A 16,569-nucleotide genomic window follows, 5' to 3' on the forward strand; every position below is an offset into this window, starting at 1 on the left:
GAGCAGAGACTCGCAGAGGAGCAAGCTAGGCTCGCGGAAGAAGAGGCGAGACTCGCTGAAGAGCAGAGACTCGCAGAGGTGCAAGCTAGGCTCGCAGAAGAGGAGCAAATCAGGCTCACGGAGAAAGAGGAGCAAGCTAGGCTCGCGGAGGAAGAGGCAAGACTCGCTGAGGAGCAGAGACTTGCAGACGAGAAGCTTGCAGAAGAGACGATTGCAGAGGGGAAAGTTAAGGCGAGTACTCAGGTTGCAGATAATGCATTGGATGGCAAAGAACGTCGGTCGCCGTTTCCCGAATTGGAAAGCCCTATACTAGGCGCTTCGCATGTTGAACAATCCGTGGGCATCTCAAGTGGTTGGCCACTTCCTGACACGGAGGCCGGTTCCCATACCTCTACCTCTGTGTCCCTGGAAGGTGCAGGCGCAACCCAGCCTGTTTCGCCATTATCTATTCATGAGCCTATAATGATCGAAAGAGTTACGCCGCAATTGGTCGATCAACAATCTCTGTCGTCGCCCAATGCCCACCGGAGCACCGAGCCTCCAACACCACCAATCCAGGATTCTCCTCGCTTCGAAGATAGCAAGAGTACTGGTCTTGTTGCCAGCTTGCGAAGCTCTCTCCTCGGAAAACCCCCTTTGCCTCCGAAAACCGCACCGTTGCCATCCACCCCTGTGAGGAACGCCCCGACTCACTTTTCGTCACCTTCCCCTTCGCCCTTGAGAACCAGTTTTAAGGAGAACCTGGGCTCAACATCACCCGCACCGTACCAAAAGCCCGCATCCTACTTTGCTGCTGTAGGGATCAAAGGTGCTCCTTCTAGAGACAAAGCCCTACCTTCACCCCCGGTTCCTCCCAAGAGTTCTCGAGCCTCCGTCGATCGATTCTCCTCGCCACGATCATCAGCTTCGCTTGTCCCTTTGGCTGACGAATCATGGGAAGCAATTTCCACTTTCTTCAGGCCCTTACCTAAATCAAGCGATCGCGTGAATGTCGATGCTCAGGTGCTGTTGGGGAAAGGCGGCGACGAAACGAAAATCAGAACCCTCAAACGCCAGATATGGGAGATCACAGGTGATGGAAAGAAGCAAGATCTTCCCGTCAATCAAGAGTATATTCTGTACGAGGGAAGCATGTACTTGTGCGTGCATATGTTTGAGGCAGACGGCAACGTGCGTTCTGAGATCCACCTCTGGTGTGGTGATGACGTTCCCGATGCGGCTATCGACGATGCCCAGCCCTTCTCTCGACGAATGGCGAAGGAAAATGGATGCAAACTCGAAATTATTAAGCAAGGCAAGGAGCCAGCGCGGTTCATTCAGGCTCTAGGTGGCATTCTCATCACGCGTCGTGGTTCTAGCTCACGATCCAGTTCCTCTGCTATTTTCATGCTCTGCGGACGGAAGCACCTAGGACAGATGGTGTTCGATGAAGTGAACTTCTCGCCTAGTAGCCTTTGCTCCGGCTATCCTTTCGTGATCTCCGCTATGTTCGGCAAGTTGTTTCTTTGGAAAGGACTCGGCAGCTCGGCAGAAGAAATTGGTGCTGCGCGCTTGATTGGGATGGATCTCGGCCTCACGGGTGAATTCGAGGAAGTAGGTGAAGGAGAAGAGCCAGAGAGCTTCTTTGAAGTCTTCCCGCAGTACGAAAGGACGGCAGATGAGAAGGGCGCCAATGACTGGCGACTGAAGCCCAAGCTTGACCGGTATCGCACGCGACTGCTTCGTGTGGACCATGAGCTTGGTCAGCAGCGGGCTGGATTCTGGATGCGTCGAGCCGGTTCACCCTCCCCAATTACTCGTCCAAACGATACCGTGCAAGAGGTGGATCCATTTTGTCAGAAGGACATCAATGCCAAAGGGATCTACGTCCTTGACACCTACTTTGAGATTTATGTGTAAGTTGCCTCCGGGATCCGAACGACTCGAGGTCGCACGCTAAACATATGTTGACAGGATTGTGGGTGAACAAGCCTCAGCCCGCGCAGCTGAATTCGCTTCAGCGGTCTATTTTGCGCATGAATACAGCATCCTAGCGGCCTCTTTCCAAGATCGACCATTCATCCCGAAAACCTTCGTCTCCCTCGGCGGAGTTCCCGAGAGCTGTAGCAGTGTATTCCGCAAGTGTAACACGAGCTCGTGGCAAAGTATTCCGCAAGTGCTCCCTTTGAACGCGGCAATCGAGGCGCTTCGCAACCCCTGAATTCTGACCACCTTTCCTTTCCTTCCGATATTCTCAAGAGCATCATACCCTGATTTGTCTTCGGTATCTCTCTTTCTTCTGTTTCTCTTCCTTTCTTTTCGTTTTGTCTGTCGTTGATTATAGCGTCTTTGCATTTAGATCGTGCATATACTGGTCCGCACCAGAATGGTTCCTGGCAACAAGGTTTGAGGGGGAAGTGATGGAGGTGTGAACATAGAAAGTCTGGACAGTGGAGTGAAAAGGCGACCTTTTTTATGGCAAGTGTGTATGTGTCAGTGTACAGTATTAGGTTTAGGTTCAAGTTTTCAAACCAGCTTGGCATTATCAGAAGACTGCGTGCTTACTGGTTACTGAGAGAGGATCATGAGGCTTGCTTGGATGCATCTATGGTAATCCTATTCAACTAAGAGAAGAGTGTATATCAAACATATTCAATTCCAGAGAATGCGGAAGAACAGCAATCAAGTGTCAGAAGACGATTACAGTAAGCTAGTTGACTTAGTTCTTAGTTACCTTCAAAGATAAAGATAAGAAAGTTGTGATGGGCAATCGACCCACCGCGGCTCGTCATCGGCCGTTAATTTCCACCCCGCGCGCTCATTTAATTTTCGCCCCTCAGTGTCGCGCTGATTTCACCTCCATCTTTCTCCGCTCACTCACTCACACTCTCATTCTTCACTCTCTTCATTGTTGTGAGAGAATTGAGCGTCTCTCTGTATAGGTCAGTATGCCTTGATTGAGCCTCAATCGGACAGAATAACCACCGTCAACACCATCACCACCATGGACCCCGCTATCCTTCACAAACTTTCGCAGCTCGATCCCGCCGTGCCCTTTCGCGCCACCACCGATCATTTGCATCACACCTGGGCCAGGACATTCTATTCCCGACCGGAGCTCTACGTCCGTCCGCAATCTTTGGCTGAGATCCAGAAACTCGTCACCCTTGCCCGTCACTGTCGCCGTCGTCTTGTCACCGTTGGTAGTGGCCACTCCCCTTCGGATCTGACTTGCACCTCCTCCTGGCTGGTCAACCTCGATGATTTCAGTCGCGTGTTGGAGGTGTCGCCTGAGACCGGCGTGGTCACCGTGCAGGCTGGAATACGCTTGAGGGACCTAGGAAAGCAGTTAGAGAAGCATGGCCTCACCTTGTCGAATCTGGGTAGCATCGATAGTCAGTCGATTGCGGGAGTCATTTCGACGGGCACACATGGGAGCTCCTTACAGCATGGTCTGATCTCGGAATGCATTGTGTCCCTGACACTCATGCTGGCTAATGGGCAAGTGGTGCGATGCAGTCCAACGAATAATCCCGACCTCTTCCGCGCCGCCCTTATCTCCCTCGGTGCCCTGGGCATCATTGTCGAGGTCACGTTACAAGCTGAGCCCACCTTCAAGGTCGCATGGCGACAGTCCCGCCGGAAGCTTTCGAGCGTTCTGGATGAATGGTCGACTGGACTGTGGACCACGCATGAGTTCGTACGGGTCTGGTGGATGCCGTATGAGAAGAGCGCGGTCGTTTGGCATGCAGACAAGACCGATCTTCCGGTGCGTCCTCCACCGAAGACGTTTTATGGGGAAACCGTCGGTTACCACATTTATCACAACCTGCTGGCCCTGGCCAATTACTTCCCTCGCATCCTGCCATGGGTCGAGTGGTTTGTCTTCGGCCTGCAGTATGGATTCAAGGAAGAAACCAAGGTCACGGAAGCCGTGGAGCCGGCCCGCGACGGTCTGCTCATGAATTGTCTCTACTCGCAGTTCGTTAACGAATGGGCTCTTCCCTTGGAGAAGGGACCGGAGGCTATCACCCGGCTTTCTGCTTGGCTAAACGGCGATGCTGAAACGGCACGTATTCCATTCTCTGTCGACGGACTCTGGGTGCATTGTCCGATCGAAGTCAGAGTTGCCGACTCTACACTCAATAAGAACCCCCGCCCATTCCTTGATCCTAGTTGCTCTGAAGGTCCGACCTTGTATCTTAATGCGACTCTCTATCGTCCTTATCATCGGGACCCCCCCTGCACGGCTCGCTACTACGAGGCTTTTGAATGGCTCATGCGTGAGATGGGAGCCAGACCGCACTGGGCCAAGAACTTCGTCGCAACGCGCGATGAACTAAGGCAGCTGTACGGTGGCGGCATGGACGAATGGATGAAGGTGCGCCAAGATGTTGACCCGGATGGAATGTTTCTGGGCGAGTGGCACCATCGCAATCTGAACTTGTCCGTTGGTGAGTCAACTGCTACGGAAGAAAGCCTCCCTCTTCTCGAACGGGAGAAGGCTCGTCGGAAGGCAGGTGTCCGCGGGGCGGGCGACGGCTTGGAGTGGATTGGTGACAAGAGTTGGCAAACGAAGCACGCAGGTGTATCCTTGTCCTTGCTCGAAAAGGAAAAGTCCTTTGCTTCGGTCGAAAGCACGGGTCTGAGTCCTCCCACAACCGCAGCCAGTGATGAGAGCTTCGACCTTCTTGCAACCGGTGAGGCTAGCATTGTTCTTCCTGATCGCCACTCGTGATCATCAATAAAGTAAAGACAATGAGATGGTGAGGAGCAAACACCTGAGCGCGGTAGTATGCGAAGTAGTAGGTTGTCATGGGTGGTGGGACAAAATGAGTAAGCCAATGGATCTTGTTGGCCGGTGATTATCTTTGACAATCCATGTACTTTTCAATGTATATTCTTTCCATTGATTTCTTCCACCTCCCAGATATTTGATGTGTTACAGAGGACGCATGGTCACTTTTCAGGCCTGGTTTTGACTGATCGAGTACAATGCCATGCATCTTCACCTCATCGACTCTTCCTCTGATTAGCTGCTCCTTGTGTGCTACATCCCGAGTATGAGCTGGCATGCGGTGAATGACAATGGACTTTGAGGGTGCGTTCCATCTCTCGTTCACTTGCTCATTGGGCTCAACTGAAAGAGTTTTTGGGGTAATGGGACTCCGTCGCGAGTATCCGGGTCTCATCGGAGCGGCTGATCCTCCTCGTCGACTATCGACATTGTTTACTCCCTGGTAGGATGACCCTGGATTACTTGAAAGGTCATCGGCTCCTTTACTTCTGTGGTATAACGCCGGGTCGCGTAGCGGTGTTCGAGCCAACATAGTCCACGCTCGGTGCGCGAGGGTCGTCCAGCAATGACGATTTTGAGGGCGGGTGCGTTTTTAGGCTATGTATACGCCCAAAGGATGGGTCAAGCTCTTCGCGTATAAGGTTGCTTTCAAGGCGGGAGACCTCCTCTACCTTGGGAATAATTGTCGGCATCCAAGACGTCAGTCAGCACTAACTACTCCTCCCCGCCAACCGCTAACTAGTGGCATTTGCTTGCTTCTGCTGGGAATCTTACTCGATCTGGAGAGGCGCAAGGTCATCAATTCCTGCTCTTTCATTTTCTGCGAAACAAGGCTTGGCCCGTCTTTTCCAGGAGCGCAAAGAAATGTGATCATGCTAGGTTATGCCATGCAATGCAGGTGATACCAGGATAGGGCTTCTGACAAGTAGTGACTAGAATGAATGAATGGAGCGAGATGTACAGTGTACAGTACAGTATAGGCCGCTGTTTCCATTGTCCTAAAGATCATCATGAGACCTGGTCGGTATGGTGCCCGTTCGGGTTCCCTTTGGGGAGGTGAAAAGAGAATTGAGCGTATTGATGCTCGGACTCTCCGAGCTCAGTATCAGCTTTAGTTGTTGGCAGGCAGTGGAGCTGGAGCCCCCGCGGCCGCGGGCACCTCACTTGGGCACTGCTGGGACTGGCACCGCACCTGGGGGCGGTGGGGGGCACCTCACGGGCACTGCACTGGCGGGCATAGTCACGTTCCTTCCTAATTGGGCTTTCTCTCTTCTGAATGGATCCATTCTTTTCAATCGCATTTTCTTATCATCTTCATCTTCTTCATCTTCATCTTCATCTTCTTGTTCCTCTTCTTTCGCTACTTTTTCTCATGCTCTAATTTGTCTGATGCTCTTCTTCTCTCCCCCCCCCATTAATCATTCGCCCAATCCTGGCTCTATCCCCGCCCGAAACCATCTGCCTGATTAGAATCCAAGAAGGGCCAGAAATATACCCATGATGAGAATGGCGATTTCCACAATAGAAAGCCGAGCCAGCTCAGTCCATCCCCGACGCTTGACTGCGCCACGAAATTGTGACAGAAGATTATCTCAGTTGCAGCTCAGCATTGTTCAGCGGCCACAGGAAGCGGGTCTGAGATAAAGTATAGTAAAAGGCTTCACTAGACGGACAAAATCGCCGCTTCTTGCAAGTGAGTCACTGAGCGAGTATCTGCAGGGTGGACGGGCCTTTGCTGCACCCAACTCATGCGGTTCGCTCGCACCCACGCAAGATCCTCGAGCCCCTCCCTTCCCCCTCTCACCAAGTGTGGCAAAGAGAGGGGAAATGATCAGTAGCCCGCGACGCAGGTCTCCTTGCCCTATATCACAGAATCACCTCCCGAAAGTTCCTATAATTGATTGTGGTTGGTGGCGGAGGGCGGTTATGATTGAATCCCAGGTTCGAGGAAGCCCAATGTGATGCTCCTGTCTAATCAATCAACCTTGCTGACCATCACAGACGGCAATGCAAGATACAGGTTGAAGGATCGGCAAGGCAAATGCGAGAATGGAACAGACATTCTATTGTAATTCTCTGTGGACCATTTCACTTTTTTCCCTCTTTCTCTTCGCGTTGTCTTGCCTATCGTTTTCCTTCCCGTTTCTTTTCTTTTTTTATCCTTCTTTATTTCTCTTTTCTTTTTCTTTTTGGGTTTTGGCGTCCACCGGAGCAGGTGCACGGAATCCTACGCACAACACTAAGCGCGGTTAACACCTTCTGCGAAACTCGGATTATGCGGTATTTCCTGTAAGACCAGCGAGCCGTGCTCCCCAAATGATGATGATGCAGGCGTACTTGGCCGATGCTCCCTCGATCAATCTTTGCAGCCTCGATGACGAACAATGCTATTGCTACGGTTGGCTCATGCCGGTGCTATTGATCAGCATCACAACATTACATCAGGTGATCACCTGAAGACATGCGCTGCGAGCTCTACTCTTCTTCGTGATTGCTACTGTCTGGCTCTCGCACAACAGCAGTGGCCCTGCCAGGCCTCCGCATTGAGATACGCATAGATACCGAAGGAGTTGACTTTAGAAGTGATACCCCTGCTTTTGTTTAGACAAGCTGCACCACTGCACTTTAAGCTCAAGACGGTTAGCTCTCTTAGAACACATGAGCAGCTTGCAGCATATGCTAGGAAGCGTGCAACGGTACCGACTTTCCCGCGACGCAATCCGAAGGGGTCTAGTGAGGTCCCGCTACGTATCATCACCACTATAGCTCGTCAAGCTGAGCATTCTAGGAAGGCTGGTTGTTTTGACAAGCGCGGGAAAGAGAACAATTCCATTCGAAAATTACGGAAACTCGAAAAAGCAACTGTCAGCCCATACTATTGGGTCGATGCTGCTGGTCACCTTGGCGTAACGCTGAGCCTAGTGCGAGGCACGCGCTCATCAACGACTCGAGAGTAGTCAGAGTGTGTGATGGCGCTGGTCATCCGTGTACCAATGGCAACTATGGAAGTGTTCGAGAGTCGCTCATGAGGCATAAGCTGATGATGCTGAAGGGCTCCAGCCCGCTTGAAACCATTTATTCTACAGCGGCATTGTCTGGCCGTGAGCCGACTCACCGGTAACCGGTTTTAGAGCCTATGTTATGATCGGGCCAAAAAGAAATTTTGAAGAATAGGGAGATAATGTATGACAGCCACGGAAACCGGAGCAAGATGCACGTTTGCGGGTTCAAGCCAGCGGACGAGTTTCCTCCGGCACCAGAAGGTCTTCAAGGCTCCCACGAGAATTACGGGAGAGAGAAAGGGAGAGAGTCAGGTTGAGCCTTGAGGGCTTACCTTACTCTGGCTTTGGCTGCCCAAATGACCAGGGTCTTACCCGGTTAGTGCCGACAAGCGGTGCGGTGGCAGCGATGCGTATCCATCCCGTGGTAGCTCTGACGGCTCGGACCGTCGCCAGGCGTGAATACTGGCTACTGGCTACTGGCTACTGGCTACTGGCGTGTCTCGCGCCAGCGAGTTTTTATCTGGTCACCTGTATCAACTAGCCAAACGGGCAGAAACAAACCCCCCCCAAATTCCCCCGTGGTTGCGGGGGACTCCCTGGTGTACGTACCTGCTAGGCTACCACAGCCACACACAACGGCCTGAAGGACGTCGAGCGACCGGTCCGGTCGATATCGTGACAAGCTGCTTCACCACGTCATCACTGTCCTAGCGATATACGTCCGATTCGGGCGGGGTCGTCATGTCGACATGCGTGCGCGGGGCTGCGTTGGGGTAAGACATGATATCAATAATATTTGATAGATATGTCTCTCAGCCTCTTTGTCCCTTGTCAGGTCCTCGCACCCCCACCTGCTTGTTCCTCTCGAGCGGCAGTCTGACATCCACTACCCCTCCCGGGGCCTCCTCCTCCTCCTCCTTACGCCTTGCTCTCGATTAGTCAGACTTTAGATCAAAGTTCTCATATCAGACCCTTCCTGCCACCTTGATCCTTGGTGGGCGTTCAATTGCATCTCACTCCCCCGTACATGTTTCAACTTTTTCTGGCTTGTTCGATGCAAAGATGTCTCGTCAACCTAGCTTGCGACCCAAGTCTTACATTCCTGGTTATCCAGATGCCATGTATAATCTTGCTGCGGTGACCACCTTGAAACAGCTTGAGTCCCGCGTGGGGTTGGCAGACGAGAAGCATGAGCAGCGTGTTTTTCGAGTCAAGCGCAAGCATGTCTTGAAGGCATGCGATCGTTGCAGAGTCAAGAAGACCAAGGTTTGTGAAGCATTGGTTGTTCCTAGGACCCTGTGTGCATCTTTCTCTACCATAGCACGAGCTTGCGGTCTGCGGTGATACTCATGGGATATTAGTGTGATGGGAAACAGCCATGCAACCGTTGTTCTGCGTACAACCATCCATGTCTCTTTCGGGAGAGGAAGGCTACGCAAACCAAAGTATACTCACGAGGGTCAGTTTCGATCCTTTTCTGCACTAATATGATATCTATCAAGGATCCCAGGACTGACTGGTGGATTGGCACATGTCTAGATTCGTTGAAATGCTCGAGTCGCATCACTCTCTGGTGGTCAAAGCACTTCAGCGGCTTTATAAGCTTTGCGTCAACAAGGAGGACTTCCCTGGGGAGCCACTGCAGGACGCACCCGACGGTTATCCTCTGACGCACGCTATTCTAGACCGGTTAGGTCTAATCAAGCAAGCCGAGGAAAATGCGGACGAGCCGGAGGAAGAATCCGAAGACCTCCAGTACTTACGATTTCTGTCAACCTCGACTGATAGTAGCGCCACAACAGATCCATCACCCGAACCTGCCACCCCTCCTGAGCCTTCACCAAGTGATTGTAGTCCCGTGCTCGCTTCGCCCAAATGCAGCGACCCGTGGAGATGGGACATGCAGCCAGTTCAGAATATCCACTCAGGGGCGTATCAGAGCTATCAAACACACACAGGTTATCAGACTATGGCATTCCCTCGCCCACATTTGGAACCCATGGCCCTTGCATGCGAACTGAAGTGCACGGATACTGGGCCATCGATGACTGCTCATGAGCAGCCATGTTACTACTATGTTGGTACCGACTCTGGCGCAGAATCCAGCAAGAGCTCCGGGCTGCCGGTCGGCCTAATGCAGCAACAACCTGTAATTAGATCCGGCATGTCCGTGAGCCTGATGGGTGATTATGCCTTGCACGTCCCTGAACAGCACGCTATCTATCCACCTCCTGCGACCAGCTGGTCATATCGTTGTGATTAGCATAGCGGATAATCATAGAACCTGGGCACTCTGTCAAATCCCTGTCCCTCGTACTAGTGTACACCTTTCATCTCGTGATGTAACTGCACAGAGACAGGGTGAAAGCCACTCTGCCCATCATCTATTTCTCAATGACTGTGTCGCTTTGCTTATCTTGAAGATCTCATTTGCAGCATGGTGTTTACGATCACGTTCATATACCCCAAGTCAGTTGTTATTTCTACGACGTGGGATGGCTATATACTCTGACTACAACAGGAATCTCTTTTTTCTTTTTAGAGACTAACAACCAAGCTTTACGGGGCCTTCTACTACACTCCACGTTCCAGTTGTGAAACAGAACCTCGGGGCGAGTTTACTCCTCACCTACACTACCCAATGCTTTTTACTTCCCGCACCGCACACCTGATGTGCCTGATCGAGACGAGGACTAAAGACCCAACATAAGATGCCATCACCAGGAGGTCCAAACAGGCTCAACCTGGCTACAAGGGCAATAGACAGTGCGGGGACCCCTTGGTATCTCGATCAAATCTTGATTCTCAAGATTTCTTCTTCGGAAAGATCTACCCTTACTGGAAACCTGAAACTGTGAGCTTTGCTAGTTGTAGCTACAAGCAACCTACCAAAGAACGGAAAGAAACAGGTACAGGGGTTAGTGCGCAATGGCAGAAATAAAGTACGCCCACAAAAAAAGACAAAAGAAAGCAAAGGAAAGAAGAAGACGACTGTGTGCATGAACATTGAATCCGTATCAGCTATTTTCAAGGACTCGTAAGTACAATCAGCCGGTCAGTAGTCACGTCAGCCTGGAAAGCGGCACAGACTCTGCCCACGCTAAATAGCAAAGAAATAGCTGTTGATCCGGCGATTACCGCCATGGAGTCTCATCAAGTATGACCTCCTTGTCCAGCCCATGTCCCCTTGGAATCAAAACGACCCAAGCCCTCTGAATGCCACTCGAAACAAGACACATAGATGCCAAGGATGATGAACGAAAACCTAGGTATATTCTTTACTCGAAAACATTGAAAATGGTTTAAAAAAAAAAAGAAAAAAAAAAATTGGAAAAGAGGTAAGAAGATCCGTTCCCGAAGCAAGATCAAACCAGGACAAGGGATGGTGAGCAAAGGGGAAGATAATAAAGGAAAAGAAAAGGAGAGCTAAAGGTATCATAAGACTTTCTTTTTTTCTTTTCTTCCTTTCCACGTATAGGTTGGGTTTATATGTTTAACTTTGTTTCCCTTAGGACGGACGGGTGGGAAAACATAGCCTCCCTGCGATTATGACGTTCCCTTTAATGCAAATATGCCCTTCAATCATCATCATCGATATCCGTCTCCGTGTTCGTGTCACTAGTATCGCCTGCATCACCATCGGTATCACTCTCCTCGTCCTCGCTAGACTCCGCCGAAGGCTTCTTGGCCTTCTTCTTGGGGGCTTGGCCGGTCTTTAGGGCTTGCATTTGGCCGGCTATCGAATCTATAATTTTAGAAATCGTTAGGTTCTCACGGTCTTTGATCATTTGTGTAAGAAGGCGTTTGTTAGGGAACTCACCCTCATCAGGCTCACTGATATCATCTTCCTCGTCCAACGCCGCGGCCTTGGCGGGATCGTCGATGTGCAGGGTGATTTCCATCTTCGTGTCGAGGCCCAAATAACTGTCGCAGAGCATGTGCATCACAAAAGTGAAGTCACCGACCTGGGGTGGAGCCTGGAACTGCATCTTGAGGGTCTGCACGTTGAACGTGGGCTTGCCGGTGACGGGGTCGAAGAGGGGCTTGTCAAATGTGGTGAAGGTGAAGGGGGGCACAGCCATCTTGCCCTGTTTGGCGTCGGCCAGGAAGATATGCCAGCGCGGGGAGTGGTCGCGGGCGAGGTAGGGGGCGTGCGCGAGCGGAGGTTGAACGGGTTCGGACTTAGCTTCTTCCACCCTCTGGCCGTTCACCACCTTTGTCTTCTTGCCGTTGCGGCCCATGATAGCGTCGAGGTCATCCTCGTCAGGATCGATGTCTTCGAGGTCGGCGGAAGAAGGGGCGGGGGCGTTGGCGGAACCGGGGGGGATGAAGCGCGCTTTGACGACGAGTTGCACCAGACTGCTCGGCGTGATGACCTTCTCGCCCATCACCTTGAAAAAGGCCCGGGAAACCTCGAGAACGGGGAGTTGTTTGGCAACGTTGATGGCGGTCGTGTATTGCTTCTCAGTCAGGAGGCCGGCGCCTACGGTGAGGCTGTAGCGCTCGGCTTCCGGGATGGACATGAACTTTTGCACGGTGAAGTGTTCCTTGTTGTCGGCACCTTCGATAGTCTGCACGAGTTTCGCCGTGAAGTGCGGCAACTGGAGGAGTGGAGAGGAGCCAGGTGCGACGGCTTGGATGATGTGCTGTGCGGTGCGGAAGGATCCGAGGATTGGTCGGAGATTACCAAAGGCAAGGGCGATGGCCGTGAAAGCTTCGTTCAGTGAAAGGGCGATAGGGGCGGCTTCATATTTTTCTGAGTTGGAATCAGTATGTTGTAAACCCCATGTAGCTGATTGAGGGAGAGTTCTGACTTACCTCCGTTGAGCGTGGCGTCTCCCAGATCAACGCGACCGAGATAGGCCCAGAGTAACGCCAGCGCCTTCCGTCTGCTCGAATCATCGAGTCCCTTGATGACCGCGCGGTCCTCGGGAGTCAGATACGAGGAATCCTCCGCCAGGACCTTCTTCTCAAGCTTCACCAATCCAGCATCGGACCGGGGTCCTTGCAACATCTCCTTAAACTCATCGCCGGAGGACAGCGCATTGATTATTCCGCCATCGGTGATGTCGTCTCTGTATTCCCGGAAGATGTTTCCAGCACTTGCGACGAGAACGCGCTCCTTGGTGTAACGCTGCGAGCCGTACCACCAGCGGCCGACAATGTATGGGAGAAGAACGCCAAGCAGAGCACCATAGACCAGCAGGGTGTACTTGGAGTAGCCTTCCGAGACAATGAACGTGGGAAGAGCAATACCGATGCTCATGCTCTGCTTGCCGTCTGGGTGGCCATACTGAATGTAGTTGTTGCGAACTTCCTCGTCGGTCAATGCCTTGTAGGCCTTGGTGAGCTCGACGAAGCGCTCGTTGAGCATCTCGATGGTCTCATTCTTGGCGGGATCGGGGCGGATCTTGTCGGGGTGGTAGACGAGTGAAAGGCGCTTGTAGTGCCTGGAGATCGCTTTCTCGTCGGCGCTCTGGTAAGAGACAAATAATGCCGGTTAGAACCGTTCGCAGGGATACTCCGTTCGCGAGGGACTCACCCGTGAGATACCAAGAATGTCATACGGATCCCATATCTTAGGTACTGTCCGTGCTGTGACGACGATCAAATATGCCATCCAAGCCATGACAGCGTAGCCCACCACGACTGTGACAATGCGCTTGATCCGACGTTCCTTGCGCAGACGCCTGCGCTTCTGCGCGTCAATGAGGTCGCCATGTTCGGGCTTGAAGTCTGATTTTATCCGCGGTGCGGTGTTCTCCAGTCCTACACAAAATAGCCAATCATCAGTTTCGGGAGATCCCAAGTTGCACCATAGAGGCGATATTATGGTCCGGCACTCACCCTTGCTCGGCCGGAGGAGATTGTACGTCAGAGGGAAAGTGACGAGACTCGTCAGGGTGAGGACGAAAAAGGGGAAGAATTGTCCCTGGCAATACCTGTCAGCTTCTCTTCCAGCCCACAAGCCCGTGGAGATCCTACCTTGTCGTCATAGTTGTAGTCTGTCGACATGGTGCAGTAAATTTACAATGGACACGGTCGCCCGCAGCGGGCAGGACGAGGGACAAAGAGTGCAGCTCCTGGGCTCAAAATATGTGACAGGAAGTTGGATATATGTCCGATAAGGGGAAAAGCTGGGTGGAAAGCAGCACAGATTAGGTCGTTGAGCTGGTGGTCATGATCTCCCTACCAGTCAACGGTGAAGGAGTGTCGTGTGGTGGAAGAGGAAGAAGAAGACCACGACGGAGCATGTCCCGAACGATTAATTATCGTATCGGCGTCGGTCGTGCCTTGTGATCGACCGTGTCCTTTCCAGGGCGGCGGCGGAGCTCACCGCCTACTACTTCCAGCATTCAGGGTCAAGCCTCTTCCCGCTTTTCAGTTAGTTAACTCAAGCCATTTACGGAGTAGCTGAATGACGATGTAGACCAGAATGTGTGCGGGAAGACGTTATTTTTAATGTATCTTGTACTGTACAGAACCTCTCCGAAGGGTCATCGTGTACATCTAAAAAAAAAAAAAAAAAAAAAGGAAACATTCTATCTACCACGGAGTCGATAATGTCAGATCTCCGGTACTGACATAAACAGGCCATACAACAAGCATTTATGTCTGAGCTTTCATTTCATCATAAAAAAACCCCCATTTTTGGATAAAACATCTGTTTTTAGAACGCCAGCTCAAAACACTTTTGTCCAGCTGTCATGTCCTCATTTGTATATCGAGCACCAGGGGCCCCAGCACTGAGGAGAAAAGGCGTGAGAATGGGAGATGTCCTCGCCAAGGCTGTGTAGACGGAGGTGCAGGAATGACCTCCACGCCAGCACCAAGCCAAGCTTGCGAAGGCAGGGAACTCAAGCATCACAATCCAGAGGAGCTGAACCGAGACACGAACTCAACCCACCCACAAACTCGGCAATGCCCGATAGCTAGAAGACATCGCTGCTCTCGACGTCACCAAGTCTTGCGAGGAAATATCTCTATACCAAAGTTCAGATGGCCAGGCCGTTCAGAAGACCAATCCAGATATAATTCCCCTCTTCGGGGAGTCTGATCCTTCATTGCTGCAAGTCATTGGCCTGGATAGTGCCCAGTGAAATCTGGCTTCTCGAAGCCTCTCGGGAGGCTGGTGGGATCGCCGTTGGCTTTCGTCCTGCTGATGTCGTCGAGTTGTAGTGGCTGCAAAGGATGGAACAGCCCGGCCCGAGGATCCAACTTCAATTGAATTTGTTTTCAAGATCCATGCCATGTTGGAGATGCCCGTTGGGATATTTTTCTTCATACTTTTCTTTTTTACTTTCCACCGTCTGACTGACACTTTTGTGAATCGTTGAGTTTTCAAAAAGGGCCGACGATTTCCGAATATTTATGCGCGTCATCCAGGTAGTGCGTTCAGAGACTGGGGACTAAGAAGTAGCGAGTCAGCTTCGATGTTCTATTGATGAATTGAAAAAGAGCCAGGAGAAGAAGACAACTCACCAGTCGATGTAATCAAGCCCACCGAAATACTCCAGCATCCGATAGCAAAGGCCCACGTCGTCACCGGGTTCACCACCAAAAAGTCGACACTGCTCCGCCTCTATGTGGGAGGTTTCCAGCCTCATCGTGCGATGTCGAGTCTGCCATATGAAATCCCCATGGTGCCAGGTTGGGGCAGGAATTTCATGGTAGTCGAAAGCCGAAGGTAGGACTGAATTGAGAGGTCGGGAGATAGCTTCGATGAGGTTAAGGCGATTGTTGTTGTTGGTTATGCTGCTGCTGCGGTTTCGAGAGCGCGGACGAGTGCGACGCCTGTTGTGCCTCTGGCCCATTCTCTAACAGTTCGCCTATATTTTTTCCGCAGTTGGAGGAGGTCGATTATGTTGAAGGTATTCGATTGTTTTGCAGATCAAACCGGGGAGGCTTAAATAGACAAACAACCACCCACCACAAAACAGTCGAGAACTGTTTCCGGGATATCTTTTGATTTATCAAACGGTAAGGAAAGGAGTGACCATCATCCCCGAGAAGGATGAGATGAGGTGAAGAGGGAGGAGAGGGGGGAGATCAGGAGATCGAAGGTTGCGGAGCTACTGTATATATACTTCTAGTGGTAGTATGACTCCGGCTGGCTTTGCCGAAGGAATGTTGGGCGGTGGTGTGACTCACTAAACACTTAAGGTTACAGAGGTACTCAGTACCTCTAAAAAAGAAAAAGAAAAAAAAAAAAAAAACCTAACCAGGCAAAGAAAATCTTCACATCCGGCTTCGGGACCCACAATGTCTTCTGCCCCCTAGTCAAACAACTCCACACTGATGCAGACGTTATTGCCAAAATCTAGAATGCTAGGAATGGTGAAATTTGATCTAATGTTCACCCTGGATTGCGTAGTTCTGGTGGCTCCCTTTCCAAGGGTTGACTCCGCAGAGTTAGGGCTCATTGTTACAAATTTCCCTCTCTTTGAACTCCTGAGTCCTGAGTCACCTCATCAGGACCCCATCTGAGGTCTTAGGCCAAGTCAACTATTCTTTTTGTGCTGCTGAGGTGCTAGACTATTCTATTTTGGTCTTCTTTTTTGAGTTTCAACAAAGACTGAATTTTTCCCACTTCATTCTCGGCCTGACTTGACTTGAATGCCTGACAGACCTGCAAAACTACTAACCAACTACCCAATTGAGGGGGGGTCTTCCCAGCCATGTCAAAGAGAACCACAACTCATGAAAGGATATCCTGTTTGTAGTAATTACTGTATAAAGGCAACGTTGAAACCAGGCAACCAGGGACATGGTAGCAAACCAGAAGAAATA

The 16,569-nt window shown here is 51.3% G+C and overlaps 7 protein-coding genes across 7 annotated transcripts in view; 3 read left to right on the forward strand and 4 right to left on the reverse strand.

Annotated features, from left to right (window-relative positions):
- The window catches only part of BO72DRAFT_463381 (putative gelsolin repeat protein), a gene marked incomplete at both ends in the record, with an annotated part of 6,478 nt that extends 4,278 nt beyond the window's left edge, over positions 1 to 2,200 (forward strand). Inside the window, 2 exons of the mRNA XM_040946592.1 lie at positions 4 to 1,895; positions 1,954 to 2,200. Of these exons, the coding sequence (XP_040795977.1) occupies positions 4 to 1,895; positions 1,954 to 2,200 (2,139 nt within the window). The remainder of the gene's footprint in view (positions 1 to 3; positions 1,896 to 1,953) is intronic.
- Positions 2,201 to 2,693: 493 nt separating this feature from the next.
- On the forward strand, positions 2,694 to 5,047 carry BO72DRAFT_294582 (D-arabinono-1,4-lactone oxidase). The gene has a single exon (XM_040940384.1). It carries the CDS (start codon positions 2,984 to 2,986, stop codon positions 4,715 to 4,717), a length of 1,734 nt encoding a protein of 577 aa, XP_040795978.1. The 5' UTR covers positions 2,694 to 2,983; the 3' UTR covers positions 4,718 to 5,047.
- On the reverse strand, positions 4,781 to 5,593 carry BO72DRAFT_294627 (uncharacterized protein). The gene is made up of 2 exons (XM_040940385.1): positions 5,552 to 5,593; positions 4,781 to 5,448 (listed from the first exon to the last, which is right to left on the reverse strand). The coding sequence occupies exon 2, from the start codon at positions 5,307 to 5,309 to the stop codon at positions 4,845 to 4,847; it is 465 nt and encodes a 154-aa protein (XP_040795979.1). The 5' UTR covers positions 5,310 to 5,448; positions 5,552 to 5,593; the 3' UTR covers positions 4,781 to 4,844.
- A 3,039-nt stretch (positions 5,594 to 8,632) lies between these two features.
- On the forward strand, positions 8,633 to 10,306 carry BO72DRAFT_294789 (Zn(II)2Cys6 transcription factor domain-containing protein). The gene is made up of 3 exons (XM_040940389.1): positions 8,633 to 9,045; positions 9,141 to 9,238; positions 9,319 to 10,306. The coding sequence occupies exons 1-3, from the start codon at positions 8,842 to 8,844 to the stop codon at positions 10,040 to 10,042; spliced, it is 1,026 nt and encodes a 341-aa protein (XP_040795980.1). The 5' UTR covers positions 8,633 to 8,841; the 3' UTR covers positions 10,043 to 10,306.
- Positions 10,307 to 11,071: 765 nt separating this feature from the next.
- BO72DRAFT_294665 (J domain-containing protein) lies at positions 11,072 to 13,988 on the reverse strand. Its single transcript, XM_040940386.1, has 6 exons — positions 13,765 to 13,988; positions 13,627 to 13,711; positions 13,322 to 13,548; positions 12,598 to 13,255; positions 11,600 to 12,535; positions 11,072 to 11,524 (listed from the first exon to the last, which is right to left on the reverse strand). The coding sequence occupies exons 1-6, from the start codon at positions 13,792 to 13,794 to the stop codon at positions 11,358 to 11,360; spliced, it is 2,103 nt and encodes a 700-aa protein (XP_040795981.1). The 5' UTR covers positions 13,795 to 13,988; the 3' UTR covers positions 11,072 to 11,357.
- Positions 13,989 to 14,483: 495 nt separating this feature from the next.
- BO72DRAFT_294748 (uncharacterized protein) lies at positions 14,484 to 15,097 on the reverse strand. The gene is made up of 2 exons (XM_040940388.1): positions 14,868 to 15,097; positions 14,484 to 14,789 (listed from the first exon to the last, which is right to left on the reverse strand). Exons 1-2 carry the CDS (start codon positions 15,062 to 15,064, stop codon positions 14,678 to 14,680), a joined length of 309 nt encoding a protein of 102 aa, XP_040795982.1. The 5' UTR covers positions 15,065 to 15,097; the 3' UTR covers positions 14,484 to 14,677.
- Positions 14,861 to 15,842, reverse strand: BO72DRAFT_294678 (uncharacterized protein). The gene is made up of 2 exons (XM_040940387.1): positions 15,262 to 15,842; positions 14,861 to 15,188 (listed from the first exon to the last, which is right to left on the reverse strand). The coding sequence occupies exons 1-2, from the start codon at positions 15,591 to 15,593 to the stop codon at positions 15,158 to 15,160; spliced, it is 363 nt and encodes a 120-aa protein (XP_040795983.1). The 5' UTR covers positions 15,594 to 15,842; the 3' UTR covers positions 14,861 to 15,157.
- Between the last annotated feature and the right edge of the window lie 727 nt (positions 15,843 to 16,569).

The sequence above is a fragment of the Aspergillus fijiensis genome, assembly GCF_003184825.1.
Source record: "Aspergillus fijiensis CBS 313.89 unplaced genomic scaffold BO72scaffold_85, whole genome shotgun sequence".
Taxonomy (NCBI): Eukaryota; Fungi; Ascomycota; class Eurotiomycetes; order Eurotiales; family Aspergillaceae; genus Aspergillus; species Aspergillus fijiensis.

Coding starts and splice junctions, on each gene's coding strand:
- BO72DRAFT_294582 (XM_040940384.1), top strand. CDS start 2,984: ATGGACCCCGCTATCCTTCACAAACTTTCGCAGCTCGATCCCGCCGTG.
- BO72DRAFT_294627 (XM_040940385.1), bottom strand. CDS start 5,309: ATGTTGGCTCGAACACCGCTACGCGACCCGGCGTTATACCACAGAAGT.
- BO72DRAFT_294789 (XM_040940389.1), top strand. CDS start 8,842: ATGTCTCGTCAACCTAGCTTGCGACCCAAGTCTTACATTCCTGGTTAT. Junction 9,046..9,140: donor GCAGAGTCAAGAAGACCAAG/GTTTGTGAAGCA, acceptor ATGGGATATTAG/TGTGATGGGAAACAGCCATG. Junction 9,239..9,318: donor ACCAAAGTATACTCACGAGG/GTCAGTTTCGAT, acceptor GCACATGTCTAG/ATTCGTTGAAATGCTCGAGT.
- BO72DRAFT_294665 (XM_040940386.1), bottom strand. CDS start 13,794: ATGTCGACAGACTACAACTATGACGACAAG. Junction 13,712..13,764: donor ACTACAACTATGACGACAAG/GTAGGATCTCCA, acceptor AGGTATTGCCAG/GGACAATTCTTCCCCTTTTT. Junction 12,536..12,597: donor AGACGCCACGCTCAACGGAG/GTAAGTCAGAAC, acceptor ATTCCAACTCAG/AAAAATATGAAGCCGCCCCT.
- BO72DRAFT_294748 (XM_040940388.1), bottom strand. CDS start 15,064: ATGAAGAAAAATATCCCAACGGGCATCTCCAACATGGCATGGATCTTG. Junction 14,790..14,867: donor GCCAGATTTCACTGGGCACT/ATCCAGGCCAAT, acceptor GGTCTTCTGAAC/GGCCTGGCCATCTGAACTTT.
- BO72DRAFT_294678 (XM_040940387.1), bottom strand. CDS start 15,593: ATGGGCCAGAGGCACAACAGGCGTCGCACTCGTCCGCGCTCTCGAAAC. Junction 15,189..15,261: donor GGGCTTGATTACATCGACTG/GTGAGTTGTCTT, acceptor GCTACTTCTTAG/TCCCCAGTCTCTGAACGCAC.